General features: G+C 40.7%; 1 protein-coding gene across 4 annotated transcripts in view; it reads right to left on the bottom strand.

Annotated features, from left to right (window-relative positions):
• Positions 1–1,774: 1,774 nt before the first annotated feature.
• The window catches only part of GREB1L (GREB1 like retinoic acid receptor coactivator), a 295,678-nt gene continuing 275,121 nt past the window's right edge, over positions 1,775–22,331 (bottom strand). For 2 of the 4 annotated variants that reach the window (XM_060173570.1, XM_060173571.1), the window contains 8 exons: positions 19,392–19,553; positions 19,081–19,285; positions 14,133–14,298; positions 13,448–13,675; positions 12,566–12,707; positions 11,115–11,315; positions 6,941–7,079; positions 1,775–4,795 (listed from right to left, as the gene is read on the bottom strand). In XM_060173570.1, the coding sequence (XP_060029553.1) occupies positions 4,632–4,795; positions 6,941–7,079; positions 11,115–11,315; positions 12,566–12,707; positions 13,448–13,675; positions 14,133–14,298; positions 19,081–19,285; positions 19,392–19,553 (1,407 nt within the window). In that variant the 3' untranslated portion in view covers positions 1,775–4,631. Of the gene's footprint in view, positions 4,796–6,940; positions 7,080–11,114; positions 11,316–12,565; positions 12,708–13,447; positions 13,676–14,132; positions 14,299–16,458; positions 16,588–19,080; positions 19,289–19,391; positions 19,554–22,331 lie in introns of all 4 variants that reach the window. The other 2 variants (XM_060173567.1, XM_060173569.1) reach the window with 2 other exon arrangements.

Below are 22,331 nucleotides of genomic sequence, written 5' to 3'. Positions count from 1 at the left end.
GAAAAAATGCCCTCCAGGAGCAGTGGATTCGTAGCACAGTCACTGAGCCCCAGCAATAACCCTGGGGGCAAAATAAATAAATGTCTATAATATGAACATTATAGAAACTAAAGTATAGATTAAGAAAAAAGCGCATTTCAGGAGTTGGGCGGTAGAGCAGCGGGTTAAGCGCACGTGGCCCGAGGTGCCAGGACCGGCGTAAGGATCCGGGTCTGAGCCCCGGGTTCCCCACCTGCAGGAGAGTCACTTCACAGGCGGTGAAGCAGGTCTACAGGTGTCTGTCTTTCTCCCTGTCTTCCCCTCCTCTCTCCATTTCTGTCTGTCCTACCTAACAATGATGACATCAGTAACAACAACAACTATAACAACAATAAAAAAACAAGGGCAACAAAAGGGAAAATAAATATTAAGAAAAATAAAAGCTTTTGTGATTGATACTTATACTTGCATAGACATGTAAGAGCTTTATTTTGCAAGAATTAACTAAAATCAGTACATTTCTAGCTTATAGGCAAGAGTGAATTTTCTGTATTTAAGAAAATTTTGTTGTACATTTATTTTTCCCTTGTGTTGCCTTTGTTGTTTTTCATTCTTGTTGTAGTTATTGATGTCATCGTTGTTAGGACAGAGAGAAATGGAGAGGGGAGGGGAAGACAGAGGGGGAGAGAAAGACACCTGCAGACCTGCTTCACCACCTGTGAAGGGACTCCCCTGCAGGTGGGGAGCCTAGGGCTCAAACAGGGATTCTTGCCAATCCTTGCGCTTTGCGTCACATTGCACTTAACCCGCAGCGCTACCGCCCGAATCACTGCTATATTCTTTAAAAAGATGACTATCAAGGACAGTCAGTAAGATGTTTATATTTTCTCAGTCTTATTTTGCATGACTGCACAATGAGGGCATCTGAATGTTAGTATCGCTATGGCACACATTACGAAGCTCATGTACCTGGGTTCGAGCTCCCGGTCCCCACCTGCAGGGGGAAGGCTTCATGAGTGGTGAAGCAGGGCTGCAGGTATCTTTCTGTCTCTCTCCCTCTCTAGCTTCCCTTCCCCTCTTGAACTCTGGATGTCTCTAACAGTAAATTTAAAAACATTAAAAAACATTTTTATTGCTCTTCCTGAGGTAAATGGTCAGGTTGTTTTATTTCCTTCTACAGAAAAGTGTTTTTGTAACTACATCAAATTCTATTTGAGTGAATTTTTATAGCATTTTTTAATTCTCTTTCTTTATTGGATAGAAACAGCAGCCAGAATTTGAGAGGAAAGGGAGTGACAGGGAGAGAGATACCTGCAGCCCTGCTTCATCACTTGTGAAACTTCTTCCCTACAGATGGGAACCAGGAGCTTGAACCTGGGTCTTTGTACACTGTAGCATGTGTACTCGGCTTGGTGCTTACACAAGGAATCTACCACTTCTGGTGGACTTTTTTTTTTTTTTCTTTTCCTTTTATTTGTTAGGACAAAGGGAAACAGGGTGAAAGGGGACAGGGGGGAAAAAGAGACACCTGTTGTACTCTTTACTACCCGCTACCTGTGAAGCTTCCCCCGACTGTATGGGTGGATGTGTGAACCTGAGTACCTGAGCATGATACTCTTTGCACTTTGCTGGCGCACCACTGTCCAGTGCCCATGACCACTGACTTTTGTCAAACAAACATCAAACACTTCCTTAGGTTGTTATGCCAGAACAGTAGAATCCTAGCATCACATTACCTTTCCTTAGACACTGCCAGAATCAGAAAGCACATCCCATTTTGTAACATATCAGAAAATTAGCTTAAAAAACCCTTTTCTTAGGGTAGGAGATCGTTTTAATACATTCATCAAATTAAAGGACAGGAAAATACTATAAACACAATTTAGAATCATAAACAAAATGTGAGGTAGACTGACTAGTGAAATTCACCAAATTTTTGTTAAGAAAATTTTCTAAAAATCACAAAAAGCAATTCTATAAATTACAGCAAAAAAAAAAAAGCTAACAATTCTCATTCTAATTTTAGTTTACATTCATATTAATCTGTATGAACTGTCATACATGGCAAAGATCAATAGTTTTATAGATCAATTGTTATGTAGGCCTAGGGAACACATTCATACCACAATATTCTAAGGGATGGCAAGGCTCAAAGCTAAACACACCAAAGTATGTATTAACAAGTCATGGTGTACTGTGCTTGTGCAATTTCACCTTAGAGGAGTAGGACCTAACATTCTCTTAAAGATTTATACTGATAGGGTGATGTTTTTAAAAAGATCAAAACCTTGTTAAGAGAGGCGTTGTAAAGAGTGTGGAGGGAGGGGTTGTCGATTTGGATGCTCCATTCACTCTGGTGATGGTCTTTTGGCTTTATTCTGGTGATTCTCTTTCATAGAGTCAGTGTTGTGTGTTTTTTCATCTTATAACCCTTGCTAATATGGAATAACTACACCTAAAGTAACTTATGTGAAAAAACTGTCTGAAGCCATAAAGCCAGAAGAAACCCTGAGAAGCCATCCGCAAAGATAAACCTGTTTTAGAATTATTTCAAGTATTTTATTTGTTCTGTGTGGTCACTATTATTGGAATATTGCACAAACTGTGTTTCTTGGTAGCATCTGTGTTAGGCCCTTTTAACAAAACAGGAGTAACTGATACACATTCGTACCTAAATTAAATTGTGTCACCATGTACCTCTTGGCTAAAAATTCTGTACTTAGTATAAGAATATTTAAAAAGTATTTATAAGGCAGATTCTCTTTGCAAAACAAACAAAATGGGCTTTAGAGGGGTTATTTCAAAATACATTTAAAGCTCATTAGTAGTTATATTAAAACCAAGAGAGCTAAAAGCCATTTTCAGATTAGTACATTCGATCTTTTCACTAGCTGTGAACTTCATGTTGTCACAAGCTAATAAAGCTGGTCAGCTAACACTATTCTGCAGTAAATGTGTACTTGCAGACCTCTTTCAGTAGTCTGAGTCCACAAGCAGTGCATTCAAGTAGAGATGACCATTCTCAAGTGGGAATGAGATGCGATACACATGAGCTGATGCAGCAAACGCTGAGATTATTTGATCCTGAGAAATGGAATGATTTAAAAGTGAACATCCAATAGGTACTAGTTCTAGAACATTTTATAGAAATCTCGATGGACTTACGTCTCATCTTAAGAAACATCCCTTGCTTATTTTCACAAGTCAGAAAGATTTAATGGACTCTTTTACTCCTTGTGAAAATATCACTGGTAAAAAGTGAAGCTCAGTTCTCTTTTTATGACAAAAGTCACAGAGACTTCAGCAATCTATGTGTGGTCAATATCATGCAGCTAATATTGAGTGTATCTTCTAAAGGAAGCTTTGATTGGACTTCTGGAAGGCAACAAGCTAGCTCCAATATACACAGTACCTCAGCCTGGCATTTAAACTGGACTGGCACTGCTTCATTCTTTTTCTTTTCTTTTCTTTCTTTCTTTCTTTCTTTCTTTCTTTTTTTTTTGCTGGCTCCAGGGTTATTGCTGGGGCTCTGTGCCTGCAGCACAAATCCACTGCTCCTGGAGGTTTTTTTTTTTTTTTCCTTTTGTTGTCCTTGTTTTATCCTTGTTGTGGTTATTATTGTTGCTGTTATTGTTGTTGGATAGGACAGAGAGAAATGGAGACAGGAGGGGAGACAGAGAGGGGGAGAGAAAGATAGACACCTGCAGACCTGCTTCACCACCTGTGAAGCAACTCCCCTGCAGGTGGGGAGCCGGGGGCTCGAACCGGATCCTTACCCCGTCCTTGCGCCATGTGCACTTAACCCACTGCGCTACCGCCTAACCCCCCTAACTGCTTCATTCTAACCAAACAGTGGCTACAGGATGACTGCTACAAGGTTCTTCATTGGATCAGTTACTGAATCAGTTTCTTTAGCAAGTTTGTGCACTGTTTCATATTCTCATAAATATGGTGTACTTAAGAGACGTAATACATTTTTAAAGAACAAGAAAAGTTTTTGTTTTGTTCAGTTTAAATAGTAAACTTTTAACTCCTGTGGAAATTTTGCCAAAAGTTTCAATACATATAAGATTATAAATCTTAAACTAACACTGCACAGAGAAAGACAAAGCTACTTCTTTTTAAATACAAATATCTTCTACATTCTATCATTTCAGACCCCTGAGAAACACTGTACCAAAGTACAGATCTGAAGAGAAACTGAGGGTTGAGGCCTCAATTGTTAATCTTCAATTAATTTCACACCAATGATGTGAGTCTCATGTAACACATTCAGGCTAGCTAATTCTGAGAGTCAGTTTTCCTCCTAACATATTGTAGTAGAAAAAACAATGCAAACTCTGTGTTAGTTCTCCAAAGTATATCCTCCTCAGGCTTCCGTGAGCTCACTGTGCCTTAAGTACTTGCATAACTGCCGGAATGGTGGACTTAACCTGGATTTAAGGGAGGTTCTAAAATCGGAACTGAAGAATGATGTCCCCAAAGACCTTGGGCAAATTAGGGAAGAAGGGTTCTTTGGAGAATAGACGAATATGTTGCACTTTGTTCCACAGTGATTGTACTTAAAAGGAAAAAAAATAATAAAATAAAATAATTGTTTCCACCCCACTGCGTCTAAGCATCCCATTACTACTTTTTGTCTCTTCAAAAGCTCAGACATGACGTCCTGTGAGAAAGTAGAGGGGTTTGTCATCACTGCTGTTCGCAGTTTGAAATTCATCCCGGAGGCGAAACTGCCACTCATCTTCTAGCTCTAAGCGAACAATTGTTTGACGTAAGGAGCTTCTATCTTGGCAAATGACACAGAGGGTAGCACCTTCAGAAAAAAACAAAAAACTTAAGTTCAGGATAGAAATGATAAAGAGAGTTTTCCCATCTTTGATTATATCCCCCAGACTGACATCTGTTAAATAACATATTAAATTGCTTTATTAATATTTTTAAAATACTTATACTTTATTATTTACTAGCCACTAGAGTTATTGCTAGGGCTTGGTGCCAGCACTAAGAATCCACCACTCCTGGTGGCCAGTTTTTCCTTTTTCTTTTTTTTCTTTCTAGTTTATTTGGCTGGACAGAAAGAAATTGAGAGGGAGAGGGGAGGCAGAGAGGGATGAGAAAGAAAGACTTGCAGACCTGCTTTACCACTCAAGAAATGTCTCTACTGCAGGTGGGAACTGGGGGCTGGAGCCTGGGTCCTTGCACGAGGTGATATATGCACTTAACCAGGTGTGCCACTGCCTACCCCTTATTTTTTAATAAGTAGTACAAATTCAAAAGTTTATACGTATATAAAGTGAAACATCTCTTCAGTTACATCCCCCTCACCCCCTTTGGCAACTCAGTAGTTAAAACCAAAGTTACGTTGTTTATCATGACCTGCTCTAGGACAGGATCTGTCAACCCCCCCCCCCTTTTTTTTCTTGTAGGCTATTTAGATCATCCTTGGCTTTTGCCTAGCATAAGCACTTCCCAATATAACAATCTAAAATGTCCCCAGATATTTGCTGTGAGAAAACTGCTACTACCACCTCTGAATGTTCCAGATCTTATACATAAGTCCATGACTTTGCCTGTCAGAATAAAAATGGCAGTATGCTATATGCAATATCCCTGCCCTGCCTTTATTTTGCCTCTGCCAGGTCACCTTGTCAGGATTATTTTTGATGTTTAATGTATATTCATTTTTTAGGCAAATATAACTGGTGTATCCCTCTTGAAGCAACTTAAGCTTTTGTGTCTGACTGAACCATAACTTACTAATTTAGCTTTTGTTAAGATCAGATTCAGGGAGTCGGCTGTAGCACACGGGTTAAGCACAGGTGGCACAAAGCACAGGGTCCTATGTAAGGATCCTGGTTCAAGCCCTGGCTCCCCACCTGCAGGGGAGTCGCTTCACAAGTGGTGAAAGCAGGTCTGCAGGTGTCTATCTTTCTCTCCCCCTCTGTCTTCCCCTTCCTCTCTCCATTTCTCTCTGTCCTATCCAACAACAATAATAACTATAACAATAAGATAACAAGGGCAACAAAAGGGAATAAATATTTTTTTAAAAAGATCAGATTCAAAGAAGCATTATTTCTTATATCATTCCTTTCTAAACTTACTAATGGCAAAATGTTTAATATGGTCATAGATCTGACTTTTCATTCTTTCATCCAGTGGTTTAAAGAGTACAAAGTGGAGGCTGGGCAGTGGATCGCCTCATTGAGCACACACATAGCCAAGCACAAGGACCCAGGTTTGAGCCCCCTCTCCCTACCTCTACAGGGAGACACTTCGTAAGCAGTGAAGCAGATCTACAGGTGTCTGTCTCTCCCTATTCTCCCTCCCCTCTCAAATTCTCTCTGTCCTAATAAAATAGAAGGGGGGAAAAAGCCACCGGGAGTGATGGATTCCTAGTGCTGACAACAAACCCCAATGATAAATCGAAGCAATTGAAGGAGAAGAAGGGGAAGAGGAAGAGAAAGAAGGGAGTATAAAGTGAAAAATCTCTGATTACATTCCTCCATCCAGACTGGTCTAAAACTAGTATATCTGGAGCTGGGTGGTGGTGCAGCTGGTGAAATGGCAAAGTTAACCATACAGCAGGACCAATATTCAAGCCCCTGGTCCCAACCTGCAGGAGGAAGCTTCACAAGCCATAAAGCAGTGCAGCAGGTGTCTCTCCCTCTCACCCAATTTCTCTGTATCACCATAATAAAATAAATAAAAATATAGGGCTTGGGAGATAGCATAATGGTTATGTAAACAGACTAATGCTTGAGACTCCAAGGTCACAAGTTCAGTTGCCCACACCATTGTAAGCCAGAACTGAGCAGTGCTCTTATAAAAAAATAAAATAAAATAAAGAAATATATAAAAAAGGGTAAAAAAGTAAGATAATTTATTAGTCAAAAATTGTGCTTTTTTTGTATGTTTTAACTTATCACATTCTGAATAATGTTACCTTTAAGAAACTTACCTTTAAGAAACTTAAATTTCTTAAGAAGATCTGCACCTACAAAAGAGTCACAGAGGTACAAGAGGAGTCCACTGAAAAACACCCCTTCACAGTTGGCATTGCTGGAGTGGGGCCTGGAGCTGACACAGCATATAGCCACCTGGAATCATCAAATGAATAGTGTGGGGATTTCAAAGGCAAATGGAAACCTAGACTTTAGCAGAATGAGTGTCTCCCTATTTACTGCAGGGTAAAGGAGATGGATTTATTTTTTAATTAAAAATTAAAAGGGTGGTCTGGGAGGTGGCACAGTGGATAAAGCACTGGACTCTCAAGCATGGGGTCCTGAGTTCAATCCCCGGCAGCACATGTACCAGAGTGACATCTGGTTCTTTCTCTCTCCTATCTTTCTCATGAATAAATAAAAAATACATATTTAAAAGAAATTTAAAGGACTGGTTACTTAAGTTTTGCACCTTTCATTTACTGTGTCAGATTTTAACCAATTTAAAGTCTTTTGTTTATTTTTCTCATAAATAAAAGGCAGGGTCTCCTGCTAGAGTCTTCATGAAATAAAAACATTTTCCATAAAAAGAAGTACTTTGGAAAGACTAAATGGGGGAGCCAGGTGGTGGTGCACCTGTATAAGCACACACATTACTGTGCAAAAGGACCCAGGTTCAAGCCCGTGGTCTCCACCTGCAGAGGGAGAATCTTCACAAGTAGTGAAGTAGGGTTGCTGATGTCTTACTGTCTCTTTCCTCTCTACCACTCTCAATTTCTGTCTCTATCCAATAAAAATGAAAAAAAAAGATTAAATTTGTTTTAAAGATTAAACGTTTTGATGAGAATAGAAGATATTTTAATTTTCATTTAGATAAGATTTTTATTGGACAAAAGTTTCAAACACTATATTCAAATTTTATTTATTTATTTATTCATTCATTACTAGAGCACTGCTCAGCTCTGGCTAATGGTGGTGCAGAGGATTGTACCTGGGACTTTGGAGCCTCAAACATGATAGTCTCTTTGCATAACCATTATCTGCCCCCACCCTGAACTCAAACTTTTAGCTCTACATCACTTCTGTATACAAAAGAAACAACAGAAATTACAAGAATATAAGATAATTGGGAAACACTATAGGCTTGGGTTCAAATTTTGGTTTCTCTACTTAACTCTGACACTGAGCAGTTGCTTCATAATCCAGCTTTCTTGCACACAGAAAAATAATAGACCCTGTTTTCATACAACTGTTTTAAAAGTTATATAATATAAATCATTCAGTAAGTATTCAGTGAGTGATAGTTTTTAGTAGTAATGGTGGTGGTAATAGTGGTTGAGATTTTGTTTAGGACCCTTGATTCTGGGATGAAGGTAGCAGAACTTATTTTTTTTGCCTTCAGGCTTATTGCTAGGACTCGGTGCCGCACTACGAATCCACTGCTCCTGGAGGCAATTCCCCTCCCCCTCCACTTTTGTTGCACTTGTTGCTCTTGTTATTATTATTGTTATTGTTGTCGGATAGGACAGAGAGAAATGGAGAGAGGAAGGGAAGACAGAGACGGGGAGAGAAAGACACCTGCAGACCTGCTTCACCGCTTGTGAAGCAACTCCCCTGCAGGTGGGGAGCTGGGGGCTTGAACTGGGATCCTTACAACGCCACCTGCGTTTAACTTGCGCAACCGCCTGACTCCCCAGAACTTTTTTGTTAACTAGTGATTCAATATTGATTACATGTCAACAGGCATACAACTCCACACCGTTCCCACCACCAGAGCTCTGAATCCCCATCCCTCTTGCAGTCCACTGTGGTTCGCAAGGTTGCTGACATGGATCAACCACCATCTCTACAACTATATGTCTCCATTTGTACATAATTTCCCCATTTTCCTTCCAGTTTAGAACTCAAATACTTAACTTTACAGATACTTAAAAGGCATTACTTCTGATGGTTTTTAATTTTTTAAAAATAATTTGTTTATTCATGAGAAAGATAGGGGGAGAGAAAGAACCAGACATCACTCTGGTACATGTGCTGCCGGGGATCAAACTCAGGACCTCATGGTTGACCTCCCAGACCACGGTTTTTAATTTTTTTTCCTTGAGAGCACATATCTGTGGCGTTCTATTTGTCCTTATTGCTTATGCTGGTGGGGGAGGGGGCATCAAATACAGGGCATCACGCATAGAAAACATACATTCTACCAATGAGCATAGAAAACATACATGCAAAGAAAACATAAATTCTATCAATCTGATGTTTTTAAGGGTTTCCTTTGTTATTATTGTTATTGTTGTTGTTGTTGTAATAGAAGGAGAGGCAGAGAGAGGCACCGCAGAGTCCTTCAATGTGATAGGGTCTGGGCTCAAACCTAGGTCCTGCGCATGGCAAAGCAGCACAGTATGCAAGGATTTCTTCTACTCTAAAACCCTACAAGTCTTGGTCTAGTTCTCAGGATAAACTATTGAAATATAAGAATGAGAAAGTAAATGTGCTGTGTGTTAATTTTTTGTGTGTGGTACCAGGTATGAATTTGGGATACTCTCATATTGCTAACCAACCTTGTGGGCCCAACCTTCCCATTTTTTAAATTTTATTTAGGAAGTTACAGGAAAGAGTAGGAGAAAGAGACAGGAAAGATAACATAGCATGGCTCTATATAGTCATGTCTGGATAGCTTTCCTGCTGCCCCCACGTGGTGCTGGGGCTCAAAGCCAGGGCCTCGTAGGGTAAAGATATGTGCTCCGCCAACTGGGTCACCACACACCAACCCCAACACAGTTAAATTGTAAAAGTCAGTTTTCAAAATTTTCAGGATTTCAGTGTTGGATTTCAGAGTTGAGATGTTTGTTAATACATACAAAGGAAAACTGGGGACAATGAAGTATATAAAATGTATGTTCCAATTAAAAGCAATTTTATTTTCTTATATTTATTGATTTAAAAAAACTTCTAGGTCCGGGAGATGGTATAGTGGATAAAGCATCGGACTCTCAAGCATAGGTTCTGAGTCAGTCCCCGGCAGCACATCTACCAGAGTGATGTCTGGTTCTTTCTCATTAAAAAAAAAAGTTAAGAAAACTTCTATTAGGAGTATATGCTAATGAGGAGAGTTTTTAAAATCTGGAGCTAGCAAGATCACTTACCTGGGTCAGTACCTGCTTTACCACATGTACTACCCTGGTGTGAGCCCTGTAGACCATAGGGAGCACTGTGGTGCTGATGGAAGCTTTGGGACTAGAATGTCTCTCCTTGCTTAAAAACTGACCCAGAACAATGAATACCAATAAAGATTTAAGAAAAAAAGAAAAAAAAAAAAGGAATGAGTAATCCTACAGGATTCAGCCATCAGGGGTCAGAAAAAGCTTAAAGATAGAAAAGGCAATTCAAAACAAAACTGGGCACTGGGGAGATAGCATAATGGTTATGCAAAAACATTTCCATGCCTGGAGCACCAGAGGTGTTAGGTTCAATCCCTAAGCACCACCATAAGCTAGAGCTGAGCAGTGCTCTGGTAAAGAAAGAAGTTAGAAGTGGAAAAATAGGGTTGGGGTGTAGCTCCAGTACAAGGCTCTGGGGCTGAGCCCCAGAACAAGGGAGCTAGCTAGCTCCATGAACAGTGGGGCAGTGTTGTACTTTCCTATTTTTCCTTCTCTCCCTAAAATAAAGGAAAACTGACCTGGGGAAGCCGCTTACTAGTGTTGTGCATGTGTGAGTCTGAGGCCTTGGATTCATTCCTCAGTGCCCTATAACACACAATGGAAAAGGAAGTTCAGGAGTAGAAAGTGAAGAATAACAGCTATACAAGGCTCCCATGGTACCCTAAATTGCTTAGCAATCACTGAGCTCTTTCTTATATGACTAAAATGGTGACTTCATTGTGTTATGTCTGGAGAAGTCACTTTCTTATGGAGAAATAATATGATCACAGTATTATCTGGTGTATGTTATGACAGGAAGGAGCAAGCAACTGATTCTGTCCAAGGTCACTGAACTAAGTTTTGGGTGTTCAACCTACTCATTATGGAGAAGTGAAATAGGTCTAGACAGGAAAAGCTGCTGTCACATGTTGAGCCTTTGCATAGGTGAATATGTCACAGACCTATTCAATTAGACTTTCAGACACGAGACAGAATGGGAAAGAAATGGCTGGGAGTGCATGACATACTGGCTTAGCCCTTTCCCCTTTACCTCTGGTCCAATGTTAAGGTAGCAGTCAATGGCCAGCACAGGACTCTTAAAGTTGTTGATGGCTTTGGGGAACAGTTTGTATGAGGCATGTTGAAGGAACTTCTCTAGAAGAAACTGTGCAGGCGCTGCAAGCAGGGTGTGTTCACTGTCCGGAGCGCAGACATAATGAAGGGGCAAGATAGGTGCTAAAATATCTGATACCTGAAACCAGAGCCAAAGTTATCATGGGAAATGTGTCTCTGGGTGAAATGAGCAAAGAAGCACTACACTGCATTTTTAGTTCCAAACAATAATGGTAGTATAGTACAAGACAGATGCTGGTTTCCAATATAAGCCTGTTCTTGGATTCTGAATTTTTCCCCCTTGTATATAGTACATGTGGACTTAATTTGTACACAGCAAGGGCAGGAAAGATGGAAAAGTAGACTTCTTTGAAAATACTGCATTTAGGGTGGGGGTAGATAGCTTAATGGTTATGCAAATGGGCTCTCATGCCTGGGCTCCAAAGTCCCAGGTTCAATCCCCTGTACTACCATAAGCCAGAGCTGAAAGTGCTTTGGTTTAAAAAAAAAAAAATGGGCCAGGCGGTGGCGCACCTGGTTGAGTACTCATGTTATAATGTGCAAGGACTCAGGTTGGAGCTCCTGGTCCCCACCTGCAGGGGGAAAGCTTCAAAAATGGTGAAGCAGGGCTGCAGGTGTATCTCCCTCTCAATTTCTGGCTGTCTATCCAATAAGTAAATAAAGACATTTAAATTTTTTTTAAAAAAGATATATGTATAAAAAAGAAAATATTGCATTTAGCAAGTACATTGTGAGAACCAGCAAAACTATTGTTGGATGTGGATAGTTTAATCCTGTCCCAACCAGAAAGAGGGTGTGGGTGGGGAGAAGTGTCTAAACTCCACCAGCAATCACCTGGCATCTAATTAGAAACAGAAAAGGGGAGGCCCATAGAATTTGCCTTTAACAGGATAGGAGCTACATCTTTTTCTCTTTCCTTTTTTCCTTAAGCCCGTGCACTGCTCAGCTCTGACTTATGGTGGGGTTGGGGTTTGAAGCTTAGGCATGAAGGATTTTTTTTTTTTTTTTTGCATAACTATAATGCTCTTTGGCCCTATATTATGTTTTTAATTTATTTTTTAAATCTGTGCCAGACAGCCATCTTGACTCACATTTCTTTCTTGTAACACATAAAGTAAAAATATTTAATTTCGTGGGCTTACAAATATAGAATACTAACCTAAAACCGAAGTTTTGATGGAGTTACTAAGCCTCCAATATAAAGAAATGTAGTCTGCTGAAATTTCAAAACTTCTGTTCTGGCTAGAGATAAGTCCTCAGAGAAATGAGACTATAAACTTATGTTTCCTTAGTTTCCAACTAAATGGCAGGTACCTAATAACAAAGACAATACTTATATTCACCAGTAGAATAAAGTGCAAAACTTACCATTATCTTTGGTTTAATGATAAAGTCCCTTTGCCCTCCAACCTGAATATGTTTCTTCATGAGGCTGAAGTTATTAAAGCGGCAAATGAGCAGACCACTACTGTTTGTTCTCAGGTTAAAGTCAACATCTTCACAGAAATACCTAAATTATATGAGAGGTTTCTTTTACTACCTGTTACATCCCCAAAATGATAATTACAGAAATGTGGCAGAAGTTAGGAGACAGCCCCAAACAGAATCAGTCTTTGAGTTGGCCCTTCTTAACACTGACCTGAAGACCTGCTAGCTTAGGTACCATAGCTGTTAAAGGGAGCAGGAGGTAAGGTGATTTGGCTATCAGATACTTCCCAAGGCCTCAGCCGTTCCCAGGCTGCACATCCCAGATACTTTTGCAGAACAGGTTAAGAGGTGTTCTATAGTTCCGACCTTCTTTTTAGCTATCTCAGATTTTCTAGGATGTGAACATAATTCATCCAGGAGTCCAAGCCAGGGTTAGACTGCTTATTCTCATCTGCTGGTTTTTGTCTACAGGATCCAGACACCTCTGGGTCTTATTGAAATTTGGGGAGAATGATATCTTCTACGTTTTGAGGGTGAAATAGGGTTACTCTTCAGTAGGTTTATGGATCCACGCATTGATTTGTGTTCATTAAATAATTGTTCTATTTCTTACTGGATAATGAAAAGGCTAACTATCTCCACTACTGAGGATTAAGGGCAATGGTGGGGGCTCCTGGGGGCTTATGGTCCTCTCCTGCCTTATAAAAAGTCATGGCTTTTAATGAATGACAGCAATAAAAGCATTAGAGGCTACAGTTTGGGTAGGAAAAATCAGTAGGTGCCAGAATCACTTGTCCATGAGGATATACATATGAGACTCACCTGTTAAAATCGTACTGCACATTCTGAGTCAAGTCTATGTTGAGAAGAATGAAATCATGCACGTGGCACCTAGAGAAAGGGACCTTTAGACTCTGAGAAGTCAGCTTGCTGCTCCATTTCTGTATGCCCAGGATTGCATAGTGAATGATTTTTGGTGTTGCTTCAATATGCTGCAAGACACTCTTCAAGGAGACATTCTTGCTGGAAACTCCTGCTTCCACGGACTGGCTGTAAATGTAAAGTTAGTTCATATAAGAATCAATGCATACTACTGAATAGGCTATTTATGGAGTGCCAATACTACTATGCACTATTAATAACTGTACAGGATTTTATTTGCTGGTTTACTCTCTGTTGGTCTGAAATGGAGGAAAATTTTGAGTCCAGTTTTCATCCTGTCTGTCACTGCTGATTTAAACAAGTTACTTTCTGATGCATGGGCTTACCATTTTAAAGCAAAGAAAGAAATGCAGGGGCCTAGAGATGGCTTAACCAGCAGGCCTGTACCTCACCGTGCATGAAGCCCTAGATTTGAGCCCTGGAATCCCATAGAAACCACAGCACTGAGAGAAGCTGCACAGATGGTGGAACTGTGCTGTGGTAATTCTTTTCTCTCTATATCTCACAATGGAGAGAGAGGGAGAAAGAGAAGATTCCCCTAAGACTTCTTGGGAAGCACTACTACCTGGTCTGTTCCTGGAGACTGTGAATGTTCCACAAGACACATGAATCATCCATCACAACGATGAAAGGCCAGACGCACTGACGTTTAATACCCATCTCTTCGAGGCGGTTTCTCTCCAATTCAAGGTTGTGATATGATAGCTCCTTAATGAGAAATCTGGCAGCCCCTAGAAAGCAGCATAACCATAATTGCATGTCCTTCATTAGACCTGGCTAAGCTCCACAGACAGTTCACATCCTGTTCACAGGCATGCCAGTTTATATAGTGGGTGTGATTAGTGGGTGGATGGGGGAACAAAATGTTCAGAGCAGTGTGGATGGTTCTAAAATGTAGGTTAGTCAAGATATAGACTCCTGGAGCCCATCAATGAAGAATCACTGCATGTGGTGAAGTATTGCAGCTATCTGTGATTATGTAGATGAAGTTGGAACTACAGTTTGAGGAGTACTGCTAAGAATCTAGTTTCCCTGACAGGACATTAGATACTGCATAAAGAACAACTTACTACTGTTTGTTCCTAAAAGTTACAGTGGAGCATCTGGTAAGTGCACATATTACCATGTGCAAGGACCCGGGTGTCTTATCTTTCTCTCTTTCTTTTTTCTTTCCTCTTTCATTTCTTTTTTGCTTCCAGGGTTACTGCTGGAGCTCAGTGCCGGCATTACAAATCCACTGCTCCCAGAGACCATTTTTCCCATTTTTTATTGGATAGGACAAAGTGAAATTGAGGGGTGGGTGAGATAGAGAGGGACAAAGAGAGACACCTACAGACTTGCTTCACCTCTTGTGAAGCATCCCCCTTGCTGGTGGGAAGCTGAGAGCTCAAACCCGGATCTCTCCCCCTTCTTAATTTCTGTCTTATCCAAATAAAAAAATAGAAAGGAAAAATGGGCTGCTGGGAGCAGTGAGTTCACAGTGCCAGCACTGAGCTCTAGTGATAACCCTGGTGGCAATAAAGAGGAGGAGAAGAAGCTGTCTTAGTCTTAGAAGCATACTGCTCTAGAGAATGGCTAGGGTTGTTGCAAATAAACAGCATATTTCCTGAAACTTGAAGTGATTATATTTAGTGAAGTAGAAAATAGACAAAAGAAGAATAGATCCTCCAAAGAAGACAAATGCTCAACAATGAAATATGAAAAGGTGCTTAACACATCAAAATACAATTATAATCACAGTAAAATATCACTTCACAGTCCATTAAGATGCTACTATTAAAAAAATAAAACAAAAACAAAAAAACAGGAGGGGCCAGGTGATGGTGCTCCTGGTTGAACGCACACATTACCATGTTAAAGGAACTGGGGGGAAGGGACAGTTAAGCAGTGCTGCAGGTGTATGCCTCCCTTTTTTTTAAAAAAAAAATTTATTGTTTCATGAGAAATGATAGGAAAGAAAGAAAGAACCAGGCATCACTCTGGTACATGTACTGCCAGGACTGAACTCAGGACCTCCTGCTTGAGAGTCCAATGCCTTATCTACTGCGCCACCTCCTGGACCACCAGGTGTCTCCCTTTTTATCTCCCCCTTCCATCTCAATTTCTCGATGTCTCTATCCAATAAATAAATAAAATATTTTTTAAAAAATAAAACAGGAAGGGAGTCGGGCTGTAGTGCAGCGGGCTAAGCGCAGGTGGCGCAAAGCACAAGGACCGGCATAAGGATCCCGGTTTGAACCCCGGCTCCCCACCTGCAGGGGACTCGCTTCACAGGTGGTGAAGCAGGTCTGCAGGTGTCTATCTTTCTCTCCTCCTCTCTGTCTTCCCCTCCTCTCTCCATTTCTCTCTGTCCTATCCAACAACGACAACAACAATAATAACTACAACAATAAAACAACAAGGGCAACAAAAAGGAATAAATAAATAAAATATTAAAAAAAATTTAAAAAAAAAATAAAAAAATAAAACAGGAAATTAATGATGATGAAAGATGGGAAAACAGACATTTTGTACCATTGGTAGGAATGTAAAATAGTATATCCACTATGAAAATTAGTATACCAAATCCACAAATTATTGAAAGAAATATCTTGTGATTCAGTAATTCCACTTCTGACTATATTCCCAAAGGGAATGAAAGTAGAGTCTTGAAGAGATATTCGTACATTCACACTCAGAGCAGTATTTTCATAATAGCCAAAAGATATGGAACAGCCCTAATGTTAATCAACAGGTGAATGCTTAAAGGGAATATGGTCTATGCATACAATTGAATGTTGTTCCACTTTCAAAAAGGAAGGAAATTCTAACACATGTACATAGATGATCACAAGGACACTTGGTGAAATAAACTAATCACAAAATTACAAAGACCATATAATTTTACTTACATGAGAGGCTAAAGCAGTCAATTTCAGACACAGAATACAGAATGGTGTTTGGCAGATAGGGGGAAATAGTGAGTGGGCCATTTATCCTTAGCAGTAATTGTTTCAGTTTTTTTGCAAGATGAAGAGAGGCTGGGAATTATACAATTGTGAACACACTGAACTCTGTGTTTAATGGCTAAGATGCTAATTTTTTATCACAAGCAAAAAGAATATTATGTAGTGTGCATTTGTTTCATTTACATACATATTGGCTTCGCTTCCAAAATGATTGCAAGAATGGCAGAACTGATACTAAATAAATTTAGATCTGGGATAAGGAAGCTTTTTCTCCCAATGTCAGTGAGATTCCTCTTCATACAGAAAAAGCCTTCAGTTAGTTTGAGAATATGTGGTTTGAGGAGTATGGAGGATATATATACACAGAACTATGGAAGATAAAGTTGTGTTCAAAACAATAACCAGATTTGGAAACTATTTTAAGGCCACAAAGAGGAGTGGAAGGGAAGACAAGAAAGAACGATCTGAAAAGAGAGAGATGAACACAGACACAGAGGAAGGCAAAGAGAGATGAAGTTGAATAAGAACAAGAGATCGTAAGGGACCATGCAGACCCAGGGAAATGATTCAGGTCTGCTCTGCTATATATGCCAGTTCTGGGCCCAGAGATTATTCCCTTTAAAGTATCAATTAGTAACACTTGATCCTTGTCTTTTTTGAAACTTTCAGAGAGGTCTCAGAAAAAATCAATGGGAAAAAAATAGTGACTCAGAAGTACAAGAAGTGACCAGATAGCACACCTCTAAAACATGTGAAGTAGACATTTCCTGCCTGAGTGTTGAATGGAGGTGAATGAAGGAGTTCTATGTCCTTCCATTGCCTTCCTTGGCTCTGCTATATACTCAGCAACCCACCTGTCCCCACCCCTCCCTGCCCAGAGAGATAAGTGAGTGTGTGGGTGGGGCAGGAAAGACTTATAGGCCCTTTAAAGATGATGCTTCCAATTCCCAAGGTATATAGAAGCCCTAGAACTTTCCATGGGCTTTTCAAAAAAAATTTTTTTATTGACTTAATAATGACTGGCAAGAAACTTCTTCAAGGAAGTTCATCTACGCCGATGACATCTGCTGTGCAATTCAGGCATCAAAGTTCGACATCCTCGAGGAAACACTCACGAAAGCCATGTCTCTGATATCTGATTACTGTAAAAAATGGCGACTAATCCCTAGCACTGCAAAAACGGTATCATCTGTTTTCCATCTACACCATGCCTCGGCCTCGCGTGAGCTTAATGTGCAGTTTGGTGATACGAGAATCCGGCATGAAGCCCAGCCAGTCTATCTTGGCGTTACTCTCGATTGCACTCTGTCATTTCACGAACATCTCATAAAAACTGCAGCAAAGGTGGGCACGAGGAATAACATCATTGCAAGACTGGCCAGCTCCTCATGGGGCGCGAGCACTTCCACACTACGATCATCATCTCTGGCATTATGCTATTCCACTGCAGAATACTGTGCCCCAGTATGGTTCCTTAGCCCCCATGTCCACTTGGTCTATTCCAAATTATATTCCTCCATGAGGATAATTTCTGGAACCATCCGTTCCACCCCAGTTCCATGGCTGCCAGTTCTTAGCAACATCGCCCCACCAGATATTCGTCGGGATGCGGCATCATCTAAGTTCATTTCCCACGTCTACGCTCGACCGGACCTGCCAATATACGCAGATATCTTCGCCCACCCTGTCCAACGCTTGACGTCTCATCACCCAATCTGGTCCCCTATGCCTACACTGAACTTCTCTGTTCCAGTCTCTTGGAAACAGAGTTGGCAGTCAGCTGAGGTAAGGAACAAACATCACAGACCCCTGCAAGCGTCAACCCGGCTTTGACCTAGCACGTTATGATTGGGCCCTCCTCAATCGCTATCAAACAGGCCATGGCCGGTACGCCGCTATGTTCCATCGCTGGGGAGCCAGAGACGACCCGAACTGCCCCTGCGGCTCCAGACAGACTATGACCCACATAGTCAACGACTGCCACCTCTCCAGATTCAAAGGAGGTCTCGAAACTTTACATCAGGCTCAACCTGACGCTGTTGACTGGCTACGGAAGAAGGGCAAACGCTAGAAGAAGAATAGGATAAGAGGGGTACAATTCCCACCACCAGAGTTCCATATCCCATCCTCTCCATTGGAAGCTTCCTTATTTTTCATCTCTCTGGGAGTATGGACCCAGGATCATTATGGGGTGCAGAAGGTGGGAGGTTTGGCTTCTGTAATTGCTTCTCCACTAGCAATGATTTGGGGAGCCCTCTAGGCTAGAGAGAACTAATCTCCCCTCGCTCTAGACCATCTTTCATCTCACTAGTACATCCCTGCTGTCAATGTGCTCAACCCTGGAACCCCTGTAGCCTATACCAGGCCCTACCTAGGGCACTCAATTTATCAGTGACTTTTTTTTTTCATTACCAGTCCTCAGGAGTTAATTTTGCAATACTGTAGGTAAAGGAAAAAGAAAATACAAAAGTAAAGGAGTTAGAAGTCCCCTGGTGTGGAGGTAGGGGAGTCACTGAAAGTTCTGTGCTTTGTCTCTCAGTCCTATGCGTCCCTCAGCCGCCTTACCCACGCCTGCGTTATTGAACATGCCAGGAAGCACCAGCATGATGTGGTTGGGCCAGTACTTGCGATACAGTGGCATCTCATATTCTTTGACCACCAAGAGGTGAAGGTGGCTGATGCCCTCCATAGCATGGAAAAGGTTCAGGAGTCCGTGCTCATGGCGACCACTGGAAGGAGTGAAAATAGGACTCTTGACTGCATTCAAATTCTGCTGGAAAAGGAAAAAAAGAAGACCAAAACGGGAATTGCGATCCATAGTTACAAGAAGCTGAGTGAACCCAGACTACATGTCAGGCCTGCCAATCATCACCCACCTTGTCGGAAACCAGTGGCAGCCGCATGCTCTCCAGGTGTCTCCCCTGCTTGCTGAAGACAAAGTGACTCTCTTTGGACTTGGGAATGATGAAATAGAGCTGCACTTCTTCCCCCAGCATAGAGGAGGAGAATGTGAATGCGTGAAGGGTAGAATCAGACATCTACATCGGAGAGGAAGAAAGACCAGGAAGGCTATGAGAAAGGCTGTTACGTGAGCCATAGAAACCTGCCCCGCTTTGGAATATAACTAAAATAGGCCTATTAGCTATCTACAAAACAGAGACCCCCCAACTCTTCATCTGCACCATTTCAGCCTTTAGGTTCATGATTAATCAACAATTTATTTATTCCCTTTTGTTGCCCTTGTTTTATGGTTGTAGTTGTTACTGCTGTTATTGATGTTGTTGTTAGATAGGACAGAGAGAAATGGAGAGAGGAGGGGAAGACAGAGAAGGGGAGAGAAAGACAGACCTGCAGACCTGCTTCACCGCCTGTGAAGTGAATCCCCCAGCTGGGGGCTCGAACCGGGATCCCTACGCAGGTCCTTGTGCTTTGCGTCACATGCGCTTAAACCGCTGTGCTACCGCCTGACTCCTGAGTTGTACCCTTCTTATCCTATGTTTTGTCAATGTTTCCTTTTTATAAATAAAAAGAAAAGAAACCTTCCCTGAAAGCTACACTGGTTTGTGTGTGGCTCTTTTTTTCTTTTAGTTTTTTTTTAAATTTTATTATCTTTGTTTATTGGATAGAGACAGCCAGAAATCGAGAGATTAGGGGAGATAGAGAGGGGAAGGTCATAGAGATACCTGCAGCCTTGCTTCACCACTTGCAAAGGTGGGGACTAGGGGCTTGAACCTGGGTCCCTGCACATTGTAGCATGTATGCTCAACCAGGTGCACCACCCCTCCTTTTATAATTTTTTAAAAATTATCTTTATTTATTGGATAGAGAGCCAGAAGTTGAGAGATTTTTAAATTTTTTATTAGTTATTTATTATTGATTTACAAAATTATAACGGGTATAATTCCACACTGTTCCTACCACCAGAGTTCTGTGTCCCCATGCCCTCCACTGGAAACTGCAGTGGTTCTCCTAAGGTCACAGATATGGGTTGACTATTATTTCTATAACTATATTTATACATATTTATCCATTTATTTTTCCTGTGGTCCTCCCTTCTTTTCCTTTCTACATCACACTTTCATGTGTGTGCAATTCTAAAGGGACTAAGAAGCCAAGCCCTCCATCTTTTAGTAGCTGCCACTGACAGGAGATCCAAGCACCTTGGCTCCACAAAGCCTCTCTCAGTGGGCAGGTACCACTACTACTTGGTCTCACAAATGTTAACTAGGTTCTGTTAAGGAGGTTCTGCTGTGTAAGCCTTCCCAAAGGTACTCAGTTGTAGGGGGAACTTATGGATCAGCTCAAATGAACTAGATATAATTTTTTCTAAGTAAAATGTTAGGGCTGATGTCTCTGAAGTGCCTCTATGCCCCTCATGTTTCCTGGCTACCGTGAAACTTGAAGAAGTTTGAATAGTCATTAATCCCAGAAATCCAGCTTCCAGGAGAGACTATTTGATTTGTCAAAGTTAAATATAAACATGCTTTTTGAAAATTGCTATGTGCCTTCAGTAGCAAATAATTACAGTCAATAATTACAGAAGGTCTTTATAGACTTTACAGTGATAATATTTTTTTAATATTTAATTTACTGAAAGGGTAGTATTGCTTTTTCAGCTGTAAATAGGATTCAAGTAGATTTCCCAATAAATTTATACTAGATAATACATTTCAATATTGTAATTACCCCCATACATTCTAGTTCAACCTACTTCACAAGTATAGTAAGAAACTTTACTGTAATCACATGTTAGCTATATACAAGGATATTGACAGATAATTTCTTAAAATGTAATTTATAGGGAGTTGGGCAGTAGTGCAGTGGGTTAAGCACATGTGGTGCAAAGCGCAAGGACCAGTATAAAGATCCTGGTTCCAGCCCCCGGCTCCCCACCTGCAGGGAAGTCGTTTCACAGGCAGTGAAGCAGGTCTGCAGTTGTCTATCTTTCTCTTCCCCTCTCTGTCTTCCCCTCCTCTCTCCATTTCTCTCTGTCCTATTCAGCAATAATGACATCAATAAAACAACAAGGGCAACAAAAGGGAATAAATAAAAATTTAAAAAATGTAATTTATAGAACAGGGAACTTGACTAGTATATGTTCAGCAAAGCATTATAAGCTGATTTCAAAACAATGTTTTTAATAATACCAAGAAAACAAGTGGAATATAAAAGGTAGATTGTATTGGAAGGGCAGAATGATTCAATCCAGACTTTCAGTCTATCCCTTTTAGTGGTCCTAAAATTTGGGTGAAGTTCAATTATTACATCCTACAGAAAAGAAGAGTTGTTCTAGGTGTTCTGAACTAATGAAAGTGTTCTGAGCCAATAAAAACCAAGAAGATAAAAGAAAGTGGCATGGAACTTAGTCCTCAAATGGGCACTGAATACCAGTACTACTTGCTGTATTTTCCCATCTTTTGTTCTGAATGAAAGGAAGCCAAATACTATATGGAGCATTAGCTCACATATGAGTTCCTACCTCTCAAAAAAGCAAACGTTAACTCCTCTGTGTGCCTAGTGATCAGAATCCATACTAGGGGAATAAATTTTTAACTAGGACGGTGAAAAAAAAAAAATCAACAGACTTCTTAGAAGCACAGCTGAAAGGTCATACTCTGCGCATCTGTTAGATAATAGCACTGCTTTCATCAAGAACCCAAAGTGAGAAGATCCTTTCACTAAATATACCAGAATATCCAGCTTTTTCAGGACCTTGAGCAAACAGCTACTTTCTAATTTAAAGATAACACATGGAAAAAAAATAATGACACATGGAACCGTTTAAAGAACTAACATAAGACGCTAAAGCCTGACTT

This window comes from Erinaceus europaeus, chromosome 15 (genome assembly GCF_950295315.1).
Source record: "Erinaceus europaeus chromosome 15, mEriEur2.1, whole genome shotgun sequence".
NCBI lineage: Eukaryota > Metazoa > Chordata > Mammalia > Eulipotyphla > Erinaceidae > Erinaceus > Erinaceus europaeus.
Note: the sequence above shows the minus strand (reverse complement) of the source record. Positions and strands in the feature narration are given on the sequence as shown.